This window comes from Solenopsis invicta, chromosome 13 (assembly GCF_016802725.1).
Source record: "Solenopsis invicta isolate M01_SB chromosome 13, UNIL_Sinv_3.0, whole genome shotgun sequence".
NCBI classification, from domain to species: domain Eukaryota; kingdom Metazoa; phylum Arthropoda; class Insecta; order Hymenoptera; family Formicidae; genus Solenopsis; species Solenopsis invicta.
The window spans coordinates 9,638,089-9,657,279 of record NC_052676.1 but is presented as its reverse complement, the minus strand read 5'-3'; the positions used below and the strand labels follow the sequence as shown (position 1 = coordinate 9,657,279).

Below are 19,191 nucleotides of genomic sequence, written 5' to 3'. Positions count from 1 at the left end.
GGCGCGCGGAACTTTTGAGAGGGATTATACCAAGAGAACGTCCTTAAGTGGAACGCACCCATAGTACGATCTTGAGTGAGTACTATTCGACATCAATATGGCCTGTTTTAATGAAAGGCTGCAGAAAAATATTTACATGAAGATTCCGTTCTAAATGTCGAGGACGACAAGAAGAACTGTGTTCTGAAGTTGCAGAAATCGTTCTATGGGCTGAAGCAAGCGTCGAGGTGCTGGAATGTAACATTCAACGAATTTCTGTAATTTCAAGTTTGTGAAAAACCAAACAGATTTATTTCCCATACAGCATTACATGGCGAAAGTGAATCTTCCAGTCCTCCAGCTTTCCGTCTGATTTCTGTCGAAATGGTTGAATTTAGAAAGACCTGCGAAATTCCCTTGGCGTATTCACAATTTCAGAAAAGTTTGTTCAAAAACACAAAACATATCTGGAGCTCTCTCATTAGTTGATTACCATAGCATGCCAAACGCGCAAAATTTGAAACAAACTTGTTGATCAACCTGACAATTGAGTTAAACTTTTGCAAAAATTTATAAAAGGATATTTCTCGTTTATAATATATCCGTTAATCAACCGTAAGATACAACTTTTGATAAGAAATAAGTTTTCAATATTTCTAATAATTACAGATTTCTTATAATGTACACAGAATCAGTTACATACATCATACATTTGATAACGCGCGATGTGATGCTAAAAATTGCAGAATTAATAAATTCATTATAAGTCTGTTTTCTTTCACTCGAAAATCGTGAATGTATCTCGCGAATGCAACTCACGAATGCAATGTTGATTTTCATTCTGCTTCGTTCTATCGAATCAGAGAATCCTCTCGTAAAACAACAGATACGCTTGACTTTGTAGCACTGTATTTTCATCTACTTCTGATACCCTAAAATAGACACAAAAAGTGACAATTAATAAATATTGAAGTAATGATAAAATAAGTAATAAAAGTGTAATAATTAAATTTAATTATTTCTATCACACACACATGAAATAAATTAGCAGAAAAGTATAATCATTTTTATCACATTCTTTCATAACAAGAAGCAATTTATGTTATTAGTTTTTGTAGATACAAAATTTCTTTTAGAAAATTACGTTTAATTTTTTCAACAAAAAACGCGATTTTTGGAATTAATTCTATAATCTTTATGATATTAATTTTATTTAGAATCAGATAATCTAATAATCTTTTTAACTAACTTAATAGAAAGTTAATACCTTATATTCTTACAGAAAAGTATTACTGAAATTACTAAGGAAAGCATTCAGTAAAAATTACTGTAAATTTCTGATAGTATTATTTTGACAAAATACTTCACAATTAGACAGTACTGAATTACTGGAAATAATTTAAAGCACATAGACCTACTTCTGCAGTGTAGTCACATAGTAAAAAGAATTGTTTTAATATTTACTAAAAATTTAATGAAACTACTTGATATAAAAACAACTAAAATACATAGTACATATTATTCGTGAAATTTTATGAAACAATATATTTATATTATGTTATAATAGAAAACTGGGCATGTATTCTTTAGTACATTTTTTAAAGAGAAAATAATATCCATTTCCATCAATGTAAATTAAGTTTAATCTCAGTTTAATTTACTCATTATCTTTTTTCAATTCTTAAAACTAAAGAAAGATAAAGAATAACTTAAACTAAAATCAAAGCTAATCTGCATTGGTTGAAATAGGTATAAGGCAGATACACTGGACAAGGTTCCTCAATAAATGTGATTTAAAGATTTAAAATTAGTAACAATAAAGATTTTATTACCATAGTAATAAGCTATTTCTAAGCTATTTCTATGTCTTATATTTCAATGTTTATCAGTGAATTATTTCATGAAAAAAGAAATACATTTTACATGTTTTCATAAAAATGTTTTCCTTCTTACAACCTTTTTGAACATAGTTGCAAAATGTAGTAAATGGGTCAACTTGATTAGATTCAATCAATAAAACTCTTTTTTCATTTAAATCTTGATACTTTTCATGTGTCTTTTGATAAATGTTTTACAATAACAATAAATGTTTTATAGTATCTTACCGAGAATCTGATACATAATACCATCTTCCAGGTGGTGGTTCCACAACGGATACGGCTTTCGCCGATGCTTCTTCTTCTGAATCTGAACTACTTGATTCGTTATCTGTCTTGAGATCTTTGTCCTTGGGAAGAAATTTCCATCGAGGATCGTCTGATGATAATGGCAGTCTCGTCTAATAAAAAAATGAATAAAAGATTCAATAAACAATAATAAATTCTTTAAATAATGTATTTACTCTAAATTTTGTAAAAAAAATCTCTGAAAATTCCTGAATTTTCCAGAAATTTTATTCAAAATCGAAATAAGATTACAGAATTCTTTAAAATAGTATAACATTTTATTATACGCACTTTTAATGTTCTTTAATCACAGAAACACAAAGAAAAGCCACTTAAGTTTATTAAATATTTAAATATTAAAGGAGGATATATGAAAACGGCAAAAATTGGCCTCGAGCAGAGATCTAAAAAATCAATTTTACAATGTTTCTTAATGTAGTTATTTGAAAGAGAAAAATAATATTTTTAATGCCGGGAACAGTTGAGAAAATTGCTGATAACAATAAAATGTCATATAAAATACGTAATACAGTAGAGTCTCCTTAACTTTGGCCCTATGAAGCGATAAGAGCGGAATGCCAAAGTTATAGAATACCTTCACCACAGTACGCGTCTTACGCGTCGTCTCTTACGCGAACAAATTACACGGTGATTGATAGACTGATGCTGTAATAAGGGTGTTCTATAAAAGGAAGGAGTATGATATTAGTATTTGTGAAAGTACGTGTGAAGGAATGCAAAGATTATAGAGGGCCAAAGTTAAGGAAGTTCTACTGTACATACGTGACGTTTGAATTTTTCTTTATTTCTATATGATCACATTTTTATATATTTTAATATATGTATTTATGCTCATTTTCAAATACATTTTGCATACAAACTTATAAACAACAACAATTGTTGATAAATAAATATTAAATTTTTTAAGATTACGTTGTGTCTAATCCAGGATCCACCAACGCAAGATCATAGTAATTATTGATAGTATTATTTTGTTTTTCTTTGTACTTTTTAAATTATTTTCTTAGTTATTATATATTTTTGTTTATTCTTTGAGTATTTTAAACATTGTTTATTTTATTTATAGTATATTATTTAAAAATATATTCTCAAAATAAGAATGTTCTTCTCTGTGTACCTTGACATAAGCGACGTAGTGACCACCATGAACAGTTCCACTGTGCTCGACAACCCCGTAAAGCGCATAAAGTCGAGGTTTCTTGTGATCCGTGCAAACTGGTGCTAAGTCTAGTAATATCGGAAATGACACATGCTTGACAACCTTTCGGAAGCCGACTCTCTGCGTTTGAAACCTCTTTAGATGCAATATCAATATTGGGGGTACTTGAGAGATGAGGTATTGCTTGGTACTTGAAGTGCATATCATTTTTGATGTACCTTCCTGATTCTGAGAAAAAGAAAAACAAAAATAAGATAGTGTTATTAATTCTGGCTCATGCAAGGAGACAAAAAGAATATTATGATAACAACGGTTTTCACATATTTCCTGAAATGTATCAAGTTTCTTTTGAAATTTGGAAAGACTTTCTTTCGTTTTGCGTTACCTTCTTCTCGCGAGCTGTGCACGCTTCGCATACGACTTTATTACTTCCTGTCATCAATTCCAGTGCGGTGAATTGATTCAAACACGACTCCACGGAACACTCGCCTTCCTTAGTCGTGTACCTGATAGGCGACTGATGCCCAGCGATTCCCAGCCTGGACATTCCCGTCATTATATCACCGAGCTCATTATACGTGTCCTGCTCTTCGGGATCGTCTCCATTGGAAGTTCCATTATTATATTTCCTTTGATCATATCTCGTTAAAGCAGTTGCCATCCACGTCTCAACACCGTCCAATCTGAGAAAACACCAGACTCAATTTAATATTCTAGAAATCTAAAGAAATCTTTAAAAATAATAACGTCTAAAATTTTTTAATTGCTTCTATGATTTCTATAATATAAATATAAAACTTTCAAAAGCACAAGTGTTTAAAAAATAAAAATATGCGGACTCTTTCATACACTAAAGTTGGTATTTATAGTCAAATCTTACTTTAAGATTACTATCTCAAGTAATGTCTTGAGATGCCAATATGGACTTATAATTGGACATCTTTAGACAATACTTAAGGCTGGAATCGTCAGTATTATCAACAAAATACTATTTTATTAATACAAGTTATATATCGTTTTGATTTTACAGAAATATAATTTCTTTTACAGTATTAAAACACACACTAACATCTGTGGTTTTGGTCCACTTTTTGCTAAAAACAAGAAAACATTTTTAAATTACATTTTATCGATTTTTACTTCAATACGGCGACCAAAACTGTCAATTCACAGACACATTTACTTCACAGAAACGTTATACAGGTTTTTTGTGCGAAATAAAGGCAGAGCCAGATATAGAATAAATAATGTTGAAACGTTAGAATTAAGTCGAGAAGCCTAATTTAACAGAATAGAATGTTTCATAAATTTTACATGTATACGTGAGATCTCGATGTAATAGTGTATAGGGATCTATTGATATTTACGTATGTATCAAATTGATCAGAAAGTCTTTTCGCCTTTTACGCAAAAAAAAACAAAATTTTTTCACGAAAAGCACTTTTATTTTAATCATCAATATAATCTCCGCCTTGTCTACTGACTTCCTGCCACCAATTTACAAGCTTAAAAATTCCGTCCTTGAAGAAAGCACTAGTTCTAGAATTAAAAAAAACACTCCAATTCTTTTTGGACTTTATCCGCTGAATTGAATTTTTTTCCCGTTAGACTCCTGACTCCTCGCACGGCTATATTGAAGTCGTGACATCATAAGCAAGAAATAACACGTAAAAGTTTTAGCCGTGGCATTTGTAAGAGAATTTGGATAAAACAGAATAATAAAATCACTTTACAACTCTTGTAAAAATCGATTATCTTTTTCTCCCTTGGCAATCAGTAAATAGTCGTAAAAAGCCCGTGAAATGAAGTCTATTCAAACAGGAAAACACACGATTAAGCTGAAGTTTCAGCCGTGGCATTTGTAAATAAAGAAAATTTGGATAAAATAGATTAATAAGATCGCTTTAAAACACTTGTAAAAATGGAATTTAACTATCCCTTTTCCGCCTAACAGACAGTAAATAGTAAAAAGCGTAAGTAAAGTGAACCTATTCAAACAGGAAAACACACGGATAGTTGTTAAAAAGAATGAAAAATATACTTTTATGTATAAAATTCAAAAAAATTTTACTTGCGGTCTATTTTTAGAAAATTGGTAAATGCGAGAGAAGTCAGTTCATTTTCATAATAAAACATAATAACGAAATGACATGCAAGATAAAATTTCGTCAACGTGTCACATTTCATGCCTATTAGTTCTAATTTTTTCCACAATACTATGTCGCCATCATCAACGTGGAGTTCTCAACTAGGAAGTCAGAAGCATTAAGAAAATTTTGCAGGAGTCCGAAAAAGTGATAATCGGATAGCGCGAGGTCATGGGAGTATAGTGGATATTCGAAAAGTTCCCAAGAATTTTAAGATTTCTGATTTTTCTCAACGTGGATAGGCTCACATGAGAGCGAGCGTTGTCCTGGTAGAAGACGATACCTTTACGGTTGACAAGTTGGAGCCGGAGCGCCTTGAGTTTTGTCTGAACTCTTTCCAAGTGCTGACAGTAAAGATCCGTATCGATCGTTTGGTTTCTTCATAGGAGCTCAGCAGTGGACAATTCCACGCATAACCCATCACATACTTAAAATAAATAAATATAAATTTTTTACATCAACATTGGCATGACCTGACGGTAATTACGTCTTGACCGAAAGCTTTACACTTTTGATGAGTCTGAGACGCATTCACGCCCCTTTAAATTCATATCGTACAACAAAATTGACCTACTTTAAAAACTCTATTTTGTGATTTTATTATAAACTAGTAATAGTTCACAGGCTCTTTCCGTTTGCAACAGTTTGTGCAGCGAGATTAGGTAAATTAAAAATAATCGCGTTTTCCCTGCACTCTCGTGGATTACTTTGAAGTATGCCAACTACAGAGATTCAAAATACGAAAAGACTTTCTGACCAACCTGATAAATCGTACGTATCTAAATCGAGTTCATTGATAAAACTGACGACTCTAGCATCGCCTTAAGATGGTCTTAAATATAAGAATCGATTAAATACTGATTCAAAATTCAAAAATTTATAGAAAACTCAAGATTTAAAATGTTTCAGTATTTTCACATAATATAAGAATTTAATTACATCTTGAGAATAAGTTTATGATTAATAATATATCGCTCATTTGCTAAAAAAATGACATAAAAAAAATGTAATTCTTGAGTTGTCTACAAAAAAAAGATAATTTCAATGAAAATTGAATGTATTAAGCGGAAAGCTAATAATACTTCTATTCTTCTATGATCAATAGACCAAATTGTAATAAAGCAAAATTACAATTCAAAATTATATTACAAAATTTTAATGATTTAAAATATTCAAATTAAAAAATTTTACAATAATAAATTACATCAAACTAATAAAATTAAGCATAAGATTAGCAACTCTATATCAATCACAGCTGTTTTTAGTCCTGAATGATAATTTTCCTTTTTACAAACTCCAATTTGTTCAAACTGCACGCCGCATATTAATCGGACTTGAAACACAGTCATGAAACCGGAATACATAATATTTAATGCTTTACAAGCATCTATAAGATCCAGTCTCTTCAGAAAAAATGTGAAAAATTTTATTGTAAAAAAATAACACCTCAGCCAAAATTTGAACCTGGATTACTCAGTATTCCGGACGGGTGTCCTATCAATTCGACTATCAAGGCATGCTCCTCGAATATCTTCATATGCAATCATACGAACGATGCTAATATTTTCGCCATTAAATATAGCATTTTTATAAGAAGTTCTATATTTTTAATATAAAACGTAATGTGTCATACCATGCACCATCAATATGTATAGCATATCGATCCGTCTCGCGAATAACTATAAAGCCACGTTTTGCCAGATTTAAATGCAATTTTCTATGTGTTCCCATAACGTAACGTAATTTTAACTGTCGCCATCGGATTCCTCACTTCAAAAACTATAAGAAATAATGTTCATTTTACTTTCCCCTAATACAACAAAAATAAGCTTTTTCGTAACCCTTCCATAACAAGCTCAACTTTTCAAGATTAAAAAACTGAGAATACATTTAAAATTTTTATATTTTAAACGTTTAAGCATTTAGATATCCGACCTTTCTGCGACTTCCTCGTCGTTGATAGGGCTAGTGGGACTCTCCTTAGAAGCGGCAGAACTACTTAAACTCGCGGTGGGAACTTCAGGACTCGTAACGTCGGAGTTGACGATCATGGAACCAGTCAAAGCCGCGGCCGACGCTTCATTCTCAGAACTGACCGTACCAACATTTCTGTCAATCTTCTCGAATGGTATCCTGATTTGAGTCAAGTCCGTCATCGACACATCAGTTGGACTAGAGCTAGTTAACGCGTTAATGTTCATTGGATGTCTAACTTGTGCTGGATCTAGATTGTTATCTAGATTATCGTCCTCCAGGCTGACTGCGTTACTGAAGTCGTCATTTGGATGATGACGATGATGGCGATCAGAGGGAGACACAGGAGTAGTGACGGCGGATGCCTTCTCTGAACTATAACCAGATTCTCCGATCTCCGGATGAGAATTATCTATCTCAATGTTGTCTTCCACATCAGCGTCGCTCTCTTCTAAAAATAATTTTTTTTACACAAAAGTATTTACAAGAATATTGATTTTTAAATAATGTTCTGTTCTTTTTATTAAAAAAAAAATATATATTCTAGAAGATTTCCTAGATTTTTTCAGGAATTTTATTTAAAATTCAAAATAAAATTTAAAAAATCTTTAATTCTTTAATGCTTTGAAATACATTTATCTTATTGCATCTTTAAATGTTTCTTAATTATACAACTACAAAAAAACCATTTTATATTTTATATTTTATATTTTAAGTTTTATATTTTAATATAAACTTAAGAAGTTACTTCAGTTTTGAAAATAAAATTATCAAATTTTAAAATAAAATTATCAATTTGAGAAATAACAAAATAATATGAATTAAATAGAATATAATAATTAAAGTTCCTATAATAAGAGGTAAGAATTGCTATCATATACAGTTAAATTAACGTTAGTAGCACTAATTTTATCATTTAGGTTACTACTATAGTAGATGATGTATTATATATCAATATTATCGATTAATAATTAAATGACACACTGATACTAATGTATATATATTAACATATTCCATTTAGCAAAAACTTTGAAAATGTTTCTTGATCTAGTCAATGTTTCTTGATCAGTTTCTGACCAGAAATTAAGAAGTAAAAATGATAAGTAAATAATGCTATAAAGTTTTTGCATAATAAAAAGTTGGAAAGTACTGGGCAGTTTTTATGTAAGATTCTTACTTAGTCAGAAACTCGATAAGAATCAATGATAAGTAAATATCGACTGTCCTAGCAGTTCTTGTCCAGAAAAACGTAAAAAATACTGATCAATATTTAATGGCCAGTTTCTTGTGTCAGTAACATTGCAGAAAAAAATTTGTCAGTAAATGAGTTATTGCCTTGCTTGCTTTTTGGTCCTCGAATTTTGATGATATTGTTTGTGTGAATAACTCTTAATATGAAATAACAATTTATCAAGGAGCATGGCCAGGTGTTGTCGTTATTTATCTTACAAAAACATAAATTTGTTTACAATTTTCGACCCATTTAGATCATCGTCAGTAAATTAACAATTTTTCATCTTAAAATAGTATTATATGTACAATAGTTTCTCTACCTTATAGGAGAAAATCAATTTACGATATCGCAGTCCGCAATCATATTATCATCACCTGCCTCTAGATATGCATTAACCGTTCGTCTTAGTATAAACCTTTATTAATCAAAAGAAGAAAGTTCAATACTCAAACATTTTCAAAAAAATCGAAATTAAAGAATCCCAAACGATTTATGAGTAAGTTTTATGTGACGTTTTCTCAAAGACCGCAAAAATCAACAATAGTCACTCACGTAACTCACAATAACGAAATCAATAGTTCGAGTCTCAATAAAAATAAATTTTTTTTCAATTCATAATACAATTTTTACGTAATAATTGTAAATTATATGATAGAAATTGGTTAAATACTAATCAAAATCTTGTTAAAAGCTAGCTGGTTTTATTATTCATTGTTATTATTATTATTATTATTATTGGCAAAGCAAGTTCTCAAACCAGTCAATTTCTAGCCAGTTAAACTGGCCAAAAAATTACTAAAATTCCTGGCCAGTTGCCAGGTAGAAGCTAGTTGAATTTCTACTCGGAAAATAACATATAAGCTGCATAGCACTGTTGTATTAACTATTGTTTCTTTTTTTTTAATGTTATGTTTAAAATTCATAGTTGCTTGGCTATTACATATTATGACGAATATAAGGAACCAATCAAAAATTATTATTTTATTTATTTAATTTTCATTATAAAAACTCTAATAACGATCTGTTCGCAATACATGAATCTAGCTCATCAAAAATACAGAATTCGAAAGATTAAACACTAATTTAGAACGATGTTTATTATCAATTTTTTAAATAAAAAAATTAACGAGTCACATGAGAATGTACCATAGATGAATGTGAATGCCAGACTTATTGTTAATAGAATGTTAACAATTTGCATTATCAAGAAAACAATTTTGTCAGAAAGATAGAATTAAAAATTTAAATTTAAAAATAAAATTCCAAACATTTCGCTAAGCACCAACAAAATGTTTAAGGGTAAAAAAGAAATTCCCTGAAAATTCTAAATCCTCCCTTTCTGAGTAATAAATCTTAATATTGATCCTGAACAATACCTTGATTTTGAAATTGGGAAAATATTTTCCTTCCAAAACATCTGTATATTACATAAACAATTCGAATTGTTATAAATTCTCTATGGCTGGTATTCATACACAATTCTTATATTTAAGACCATTTTAAGTACTATCTTGAAATGTCATCAACCAATCACGGAGCCATATTAACATCTTAAGACATTACTTAGGATGATCTTGAAATAAGAATTGATTATGCATACCGACGTGTTTGTAACAAAAGGGAAAAAGAGCTATACCTGACTTCAGTACGTTATCATTGTTTTCTTCCGCGGGATTATTCAGATCCACTAATGCGTTAGAATTATTATGATTTTCGTGCCTTTTATTCTTTCGATTTTTCCTGGCAGCTTTTTTCTCCTTCTTCAATTGCTTCCACGGTGTGTCGGACGTTTGATAGTCACGCTGCTGAACGTTCATCATGTCGAAGGCGTCCTCAAATTCACTGTTTTTCCTTCTATGTATCAAGTTAATCATATACCGTTTTATAAATTAATAAAATTAATTATCGTAATCTAAAAAAATACAGAAGTTTCTCTTTACTTCAACAGTGGAGGCTGCGGCTTGTCTGCCGTGACGGGTACACTTAAATCTAGAAATGGCTCAGTGCGCTGTGACGAGTGATGGCAATCCAGACATTCCAAGGTAGACACCAACACGCCACGGAACACCGCTTCCGGTCCCAACAATCGCATGTTAGCCTGATTGCCGTAGAATTTCACGCGAGATTTTAAACCCTTCTCCACGCATTCCGGCTTCGTCTTTCCGCTCAGTCCGACCTCCTTCAGTATTATACTCTGATATCTCTGTAAAATAACATATAAAATTTTAATATGTTTATTTGAATAATGTTTGCATTTATCCTACAAATTTGGCATTAAAAATAACAAACATCTAGTGCGGAAAATAAGATGATAGCAAAAAGATTATTCAAAAAGAATTCAGATCAAACCTGGGATTAACTATCAATCACTCAAAGCATGGACATGGAAGTATAAATAATAAGATCAGCGCTTTTTGGCAAACTTGGCTGTGTTCATATCAGAGTTGGATAAAGATTTAATTACACACTTCTACGTTAGTCTACAAATGATTTCGAGTGATTATGAAATAAATTATGATAAATTTGAAAAATATGAAAACTGCAAGAAAATTTATCCAACTGTACCCGTGGTATGTCTATGATACATAGTCTAATTTATGATCTCTAAATAATAGTTCATGCATTATTACCTATCGATCAATTAGCAGAAAATGCGCAAAAAGCTCGCAACAAAGATATCAAAAGATATTGTGAAAACTTCTGTTGAAAGTATTCAAGAAAAACAATAGAAAATGTTTTCAATCTCATGGCAACTTCCGATCCATACATTTCCAATCTCAGAAAACTGCCATTAAAGAATTTATCTCGGGAAGTTGTAGATTAATCATTGAGATTTACATACTCGAATGAGCCGTAAGATAATGAGGATGGCTGAACTATGAGAAAGTCACAGCTACGTGCTGTTCGAAAATATCTGTCTCACTTTAGTAATATTATCATTAATAAAAACGATAGTAAAACAGACGTTTCCAAGCTGTCACTCTCGCACACAATTTGAATATCCCCACCACATTTTCTTAGAGAAAACTTTATATTAAAGGTAGTCTGGTCCACAAACAATAGCCAAAATTTGAAATCTGTTTCCTCAGCAAAAATAGTGAGCATCTGTAATCTAGAATGTGTAACCTAAATGCAAATGCAAATTCAATAAAAAAAAAACTATAGAATTTTAAGTGTAAAGTTGTAACCTAGTCTTTTTTTAGCATATTCTCTTCCCTATGGTTATTGGCCATTCAAATCCCTTCAATATTCTAAAAAGTAATGTCGATTCTGGCAAAATTATTTTAAAAAACATTTAAAGCAAAACATTTAATTAAGAGAGCTTTTTGGCTTACCCGTAGATCTTCATTCCGAACTATTTCCAACAAGTGTCGAAGAAACTCATGTGAATCATGCTGTCCACCATCCACACATTGCGTTGTCTTTTTTCTGAGTTTACAGAGAAGATTCAAAGGAGTATAAGTTTGATGACCGTTAGTGTTTTGCATCTTTGACAGGGTTTCGCAGAGAATCGATGTGAAACTGCCCCATCGCTCCAAGGTCCCCTCGATTGGTGGCTGGCAGACAAATAAAAAAAATATATAAATGATTCTTTTCTTCAAGAAAAAAATAAATGCAAAATTTTTAATTATTTTAAACATAAATATGAGACGGCCTTTTAATTATTATTTCTTATGTGTAAATTTTTGATAATATTAACATATTTTCTTAATTTTGATCAATTTATTTCATTAGATATGATGTTATCAGTTTATCAAACACAAACTTGATTGATTTATTTGATGACCAAGTGATTTATTGATTATAAACTTGATAATAAACTTGACTTGTTTTAGTTGACGTATCTAATAATTCAACTATTTGTTTATTCATAAATTATGTTGCTTTATTTTAGAGATATGTAAAGTATTCGAAAACTTTAAATCTAAAAGATTCAAAATTTTAAATAACATATAAAACAATCTTATAAATTACAATCCTGTAAAATTATATTTAAAATTATTCCAGTAGAAATTTAATGCATTTATTGAATAGTTTATTAGACAGCTTTAATATCTGATAATTAAACAATAAAGCTATGGAGAATGTAATCTCCAATTAAGATGTAGCGCTTTGCCTGCAGTTACTGCGCATTGTGTTTTTTTCTTTTGGACGCCGATTTCAGGAATAAACAAATCAAAATGGCCGATCCTATAAAATTTTAAAGACAAAAATTTTTTAAATGCGTGTAAATAATATAAAAATCGATATTTGGTGATTTTATAAGTCTCTAATTATTGCTGTGTAATTACAATTGTTCAATTGAAAATAGCGGATTTAATATGGTGACAAAAGTTTCAAAAATTCAACACAATAATTTAAAATTTAAAGGAAGCACAATATGTCTCTCTTTGTCTTGTCATACAGTATACATAATACAGTTTTAAGGCTCTGTATAGCGCGAAACGTCTAAAATTAATTTTGAAGGATTTGTAAGCTTCATTGTTATTAAATATTACCGGTTTTTACACATACAAATTCTTTTCATTTTGTAATCCCATACATTTTCGATATTGATTTATACTTGTTTTATTAGCCTTTTTTACACTTCAACTTTTATTGTAAAAATATATCTAGCATTTTTTAAAAGTCTTTTGAGCTACTTTTACAATATTAAATTCTATATTTTCATATTATACCAAACTTTCAAAAATCCGCGAGATACATATTTAGATCTCCTTTTGTAAATTAACTAGCATGCCATAAAAATATTAAAATAACAAATAATTTTAATGAGAACTAAACATACCAGTTCTACTTCCTCTTCAGCATCAATAGGTTTGTGTTTACCACCGGGGAAGACAAATTTCTTCCCGGGCAAACGTAGATCCTCCAGCACCTTCACCAAATAAGGTGTCTGCGCTAGACACTGAAGTACGGCATTGAAGAAACAGGTATTTCCTAGATTTGCTAAACCCTATTGCATGATTTAAAAAATTCTTTAATTAAATTTTTAATATCATTACATATCTCTCTTCTCCTATTACTTTATACATTATATATATTACACATTTTTTCAAATTAATAAAAAAATTATGAAAAAATTACTAATTGTCTATATTGCATTTGAAAGTAATACAAAAAATTTTACAATTTTCTATTTAGATAAAAAATTATTTCAATAAAAAATAGAAATGTGCTCTAGGGGAAATATAATTTAAAAATAATGATAAAAACTTGCATAGTTGTACATGTATAAGTAAATTTTATATGTATGTTAAGTATTCAAAATAATTTATGTAAAGTTTCGTTGCAACATAGAGATTAGTTGTTCTAAAAACAAAATTTATTTACAATAATTAATGTATTAGGTATATAATTAATTCAGTGTGTCCATTTTAACATTAAATATTTTGTTTTATGGTTTATGAGTGTGTACCACTAACTATAAGTTTAAAACATTTATATGATTTAGCAAAGTAGGTGACATCAATAACTTCACGAAACTTTCTATATCTGTCCGTCATGTGACGTAATTTTAATTAGCATCACCGAATTCTTTACGATGAGAAATGTTCGTTTTATTTTCCCTGAGTATAGCAAAAGCAAACTTCTTCATAACACACCCTTCTTTCAATGATTTTTCCTGGTTTTCCAAATTTATAGCAATCCTGGCAATGTCTCATATAACATATTCACATACCCCGACTTTAGGAAGATTGTTTAACATTTTATGCTTCTCCTTCTCCTGTACATCAACTATCATCTCTTTTTGGCACTGAATCGCTGGCATTTTTGGTTGTTGAGATATTTGTGGAATATTGACACACTTTTTGACAAACTCTACAGTTTCCAGCAGCTTTTTTCTAAAAAACAAAACGTACAAACGTGCATATTTGTAAATATATTCTTCTTATATTAAATCATTTAGCTTATCATTTAACTCACCTACTGTTGGCATGAACTTCAATTTCACACTGATAGCACCAAACGCTCCAATGATGAGAATCCGTCACCATGCAATGACAGTCACTGTGAGGCTTTCTGTAGTGCTCAACAGCGTGTTGCTTTTGTTCTTTGCCACAGCCTTGCTCTCCACATTGCAGGCAAATCCACAGTGGCTTCAAAACGTCACACTACAAATTTGAATAACTCAACATTAGTTTAATAATCTTTAATAATGTTCTCAATTTCCAGAAAAATAAGAAGTAGGGACACTTGGACAATTAAGAAGATTAGACCTTTTAAAATTCTTCGTGTAAAGTTTAGGAGAATGCCACGTCTTCACTGTGTATAACCACAGTAACAGTCAAAGTGGCCTCCTCCTAAACTTTACACAGGAAGATTTAAAAGGTAGTGTTCAATTCTTCTGACTGCTCAAGGGTCCCACTCTCTTCTACAATAAAGAAAAAAGTGATTATAGGTTTCTCTAAAAAATATTTAAAAAAAACGACTCTTATAATAAGGTACTACTGTTTTTAATTTTCTGGAAAAATAAACTAGGATTAATTTATGTGTCTACAGTCGCGAGTAATACTTAGTTTATGTGTCTATAAAGATGCACTTGATACTCAAGAAATCTTAAAATTATTGTGACACAAAGAACAATAAACAATTATATCTCAACAATCTTATCTTAAAAGAAAAAATCAGGAAATATATGACAAGGAAAAACAGTAACAAAAACATTTTTCACCCAATTTCTAAGAATTCTGGAGTAAAAACATTTAAGGAATTACATACATCCAGGCAAATAAAAAAAATTAATTTTTCAATTTTTATATTTTCTCATAATGTATCTTAAGAACATTTTCCTAAAGTTGCAAATCGGAATACACAAAAATAAAAAAGTTATAACGTTTTAAAGAGACAGATGTCATGTATCGCCGGCGTATCGTTCGGCAAGCGTCGTTCAACTTTAAATGTATTTTTAAATAGTGTTTCTCAACTCAATATTTCAACACAAAATATTTCAACAACCAATGGATCACACTCAAATTTTTTTCATTTTCTTATAAACATGAAAATATCCGTGTTTATCGTAGAAATTTTTTTAGATCTTAGTTTTGTTTTGATCACCCTAAAACTGATAAATTTTTAGGTAGAAATTCACACTCATATATTCAGATAAACTCTATTTTGCAACAAATGCAAATTTTTAAAATCGGCTATAATAAAGACTAGATTTATCTATCTAGTTTAAGAATCTATAACAAAAATATTGTTTTTGTGTTTCAGATGAACATATAGATTTTACAGTGAGTACCGCAAACTTTGACAGTAACATGGTTGATGTCAATGACGATATCTGCCACAATTTGAAATAGATTTAAATAAAAATTTAGCAATTTCTTAAGAAAACTTTATATAAAAGATTAATCTAAATCTCCCTTCAATAATCTTAATACTTTCAGAAGAAAAAATTTATAAATATAAGGTTATTTTTAATACATCTAGCTAGTATGTAACGATATAACTCTTAATATCTGATGTGTTTTTAAAGAGTAACACTACTGTAGAATTAAAAAAAAAATCGATTTTTTTTATTACTTAAAAAAATACTTTGTCCCTTCTAGAATGAGTTAAAAAAAATCTTGTCTGTTACAAAATTTCTTTTTTTTTAATTTCGCGCTCTTTCTTAAGCGTGTCGGACTGCTCCAAAACTATCTATGGCACATCAATACTTGCTGGAAGAGTACAGCCTAATGACTTATCTTCTGATTTCTAACTACTCTAATACACCAACAAATGTCGTTAGAAGGAGTTTATGTTGAATGAGAAGTATTTCAAAACAAAAGTACATTAGTATAGCGTATATCTGCAAAAGAACATTTCACATGTTGCAAACACATCATTTCTTTGCTTGAAAATTTGATTTTTGTGTGCAATGCTAATATAAAACCATTTATTTGTGTCAACCGGTGAAAATCCGCAACACGAGAAGTGCTCAGTGTCTTGGTGTAATTGGAAAAAGGCACAAGCACGCCGAGCGGTCTTAAACAGATGCGGCAAAGAAGGCACGCACCAGCATAAAATCGACGCAGAAACAAAATGAGGAAAAAGGGATACTTTACGGTCTTGGGATAGCAAACTAATTGTATAAAATTTCAAACAATCACATTTTTCATTTTTTCACGTCCAAAACACGTCTCTAAACTTTAAACGCGTTTTTCTCAAAATGTGCTATTTTAAAACGGCACGCAGCATACCTCCAACAATTTTCATTCTTTCCACTCAAACTTTTAACCACTTCTTTAAAATAACATTTCGAAGAGAAACACGTACGGAATTTTCAATAAGTTGATTAGAACATTATTTATTGACAAATAATTGCCCATTTTTTTCATCAAAAATTGAATACTTTTTTTAATGCTTACCAATTACTCAAAAATAAATATTTTTCAAATTTTGTACGTGTTTCTCTAGCTATACTCATGTAGATTAAAAAAAAATTTTTTTTGTTCCAAATAAATATCTACAATAGTTTTACTGCGTGCCGCAGACCACCTTACATTAAGCACGTCTCACAAAACTGGCTCTAGCGTCGCCATTTTGTAATATTTTTTAATAAAAAAAATTTTTTTAAACACTTAAAAACATGTTTAATAACATCCTTAAATATTATTATCTTCTTACTTTTCCTTTCATATAAAAAAAAATTGCAAAAAAAACACTTTATTTGAGCCATCTACAGTATTATTCCTTAAATCAAATAATTGGGTGCTTTCCATTTAGTGATACAAGTCCACACAAGCATACTTTATGTTTTTATATTCAATGAGTAACAGAGATAGAACAATGCTTGTGTCACTAAATGGAAAGCACCTAATGCGTTCACAATGTCATTTACCTCCTCGGCCATCTTGAGATCCATCTCTAGTTTTTTGCACATGGAACATTCGCTTAATATGCCAGTCTTCTTTAGATTCTTCTTCACTTTGTTTAGATTGATGGCCTTTGCTATATGCGGACATTTTGCACCTGCTAAATTTGATTAATATTACTTATAAATAAATATATATTTAAGTTCAATTTAAATGTTTTTATAGTAGAGTTGGGTATTTATACATAGAATATAAATATAAACACATGTATACAATGCACACTATTAACACTTTCAAATGCAGATTTTAGCCTAACCCAAAGTGAATCAATGTTACATGCTCTAGTTTAGGTTCTAAGTAGACAATTCCAGAACATAGTGCCATTAACCTGACTCCAAATACACTTGAAAATGCTATATATAAACTATGTTTTACATGTCATCTGTGTAAAATACTAATCCATAATCAAAGAATTATATTTCAACAGAAACAGTGGAAATTATATTTCATGTTTTATTTTTAATATATTTTATATATATTTATTGTACCATTCAGCTTTCGCCAAGAAGCGGGACTTGGTTTACTAATATATTTTTATTTTATCAATATTAAAGTTTTATCAATATCAAATATATTAATAATTTAATAACATACAATTTTATAGCTTACTTTTTCTATATTATTATGTTATCCAATTTATAATTTACATTACCTATATTGTCTAAAAAAATGTGTGTAAAATATATGTAAACATATGTAAACAATTCATGTAGAAATAATTTTGAAATGTATGACATAACCATATTTTATAGACACTTTGTATTTTGAATGTGTTAAATTACAAAATTCATTTTTAAATTAATAAGTGTAGAGATCTCGATTTCCTAAACAACATAAAGTTTAACATCGATTCACAAAGCGTTTTAAAGAAGTTTAAAAAACGTCTAACAAAGAAACATATTTTTAAAGGTAGCCTCAAAACGTTTTGACCCGATGACCCAATTTTAGACTTTATTGTATGGGTAATTTTGTTCTCTATCTAAATTATGAAATTTCCAAACTGTAATAGTTCATATTGTTCAATTTCTAAGTTACAATTAAATCTCGAAGTCGATTTATTTGACTTCTCTGAGAATTCAAAAATACGTCTTCTAAGGATCGGAAAAATTCAAGTAAAAAGTTAAAGATTCAAAAACGAGGAAGCAGTAAGATTTGAAAATTTTCGAATCCCTCCTATCAGTTCACGAAAATCTAACGAATGAAAATCAGACACTCCGGGCACGTTCTACTTATACTATGCTCCGGGTGTGATATACGCCTTTTCTAACCTGCGCTCGCCTCCTCACAAGACTCTGTGGAGGCCTCACTAACGTCGGGATTCGCATCCGGTTGCCTGTTGCGCTTTTTACTCATCTCGCCGCACTATCCGTGGACGTTCTCGTCGTCGCGTGAGTGCGTCCGTTTTCGCCGCGCTAGAGATACCCTGGTGTGTCAGCTAAAACCTGACGTTTGCGTACGTAAAAAAAACATGTGGAAACTCTGTCCGTCCGCGCGCGAGTGCACAAAGAATACATGCCATACTACCACTACGGCGATGCATGAAGTTCGTTCAGTTTAGTCAGTTCAAATATACTGAAAGGCTAAAGGTTGGTTTATAATAGTCGTTACCGTAAGAAATTCTCCAATCATAGCCGATGTATAGAAGAAT

The 19,191-nt window shown here is 30.4% G+C and overlaps 1 protein-coding gene across 3 annotated transcripts; it reads right to left on the bottom strand.

Moving 5' to 3' along the window:
- Positions 1-261: 261 nt before the first annotated feature.
- Positions 262-19,062, bottom strand: LOC105201353 (ubiquitin carboxyl-terminal hydrolase 45). 3 transcript variants are annotated; one of them, XM_011169342.3, is made up of 13 exons: positions 18,812-19,062; positions 17,510-17,643; positions 14,608-14,795; positions 14,363-14,525; positions 13,469-13,636; positions 12,015-12,236; positions 10,620-10,882; positions 10,316-10,533; positions 7,407-7,893; positions 3,710-4,007; positions 3,283-3,552; positions 2,085-2,257; positions 262-911 (listed from the first exon to the last, which is right to left on the bottom strand). In XM_011169342.3, the coding sequence occupies exons 1-13, from the start codon at positions 18,894-18,896 to the stop codon at positions 839-841; spliced, it is 2,742 nt and encodes a 913-aa protein (XP_011167644.1). In that variant the 5' UTR covers positions 18,897-19,062; the 3' UTR covers positions 262-838. The 3 variants fall into 3 exon arrangements, with proteins under 3 accessions (XP_011167644.1, XP_011167641.1, XP_011167643.1); XM_011169339.3 differs by having other exon boundaries at positions 7,407-7,896; positions 18,812-18,896; XM_011169341.3 differs by having other exon boundaries at positions 839-911; positions 7,407-7,896; positions 17,510-17,640.
- Between the last annotated feature and the right edge of the window lie 129 nt (positions 19,063-19,191).

Coding starts and splice junctions, on each gene's coding strand:
- LOC105201353 (XM_011169339.3), bottom strand. CDS start 18,896: ATGAGTAAAAAGCGCAACAGGCAACCGGATGCGAATCCCGACGTTAGT. Junction 10,534..10,619: donor CCGCAGCCTCCACTGTTGAA/GTAAAGAGAAAC, acceptor CTTGATACATAG/AAGGAAAAACAGTGAATTTG. Junction 912..2,084: donor TATTATGTATCAGATTCTCG/GTAAGATACTAT, acceptor TGTCTATTTTAG/GGTATCAGAAGTAGATGAAA.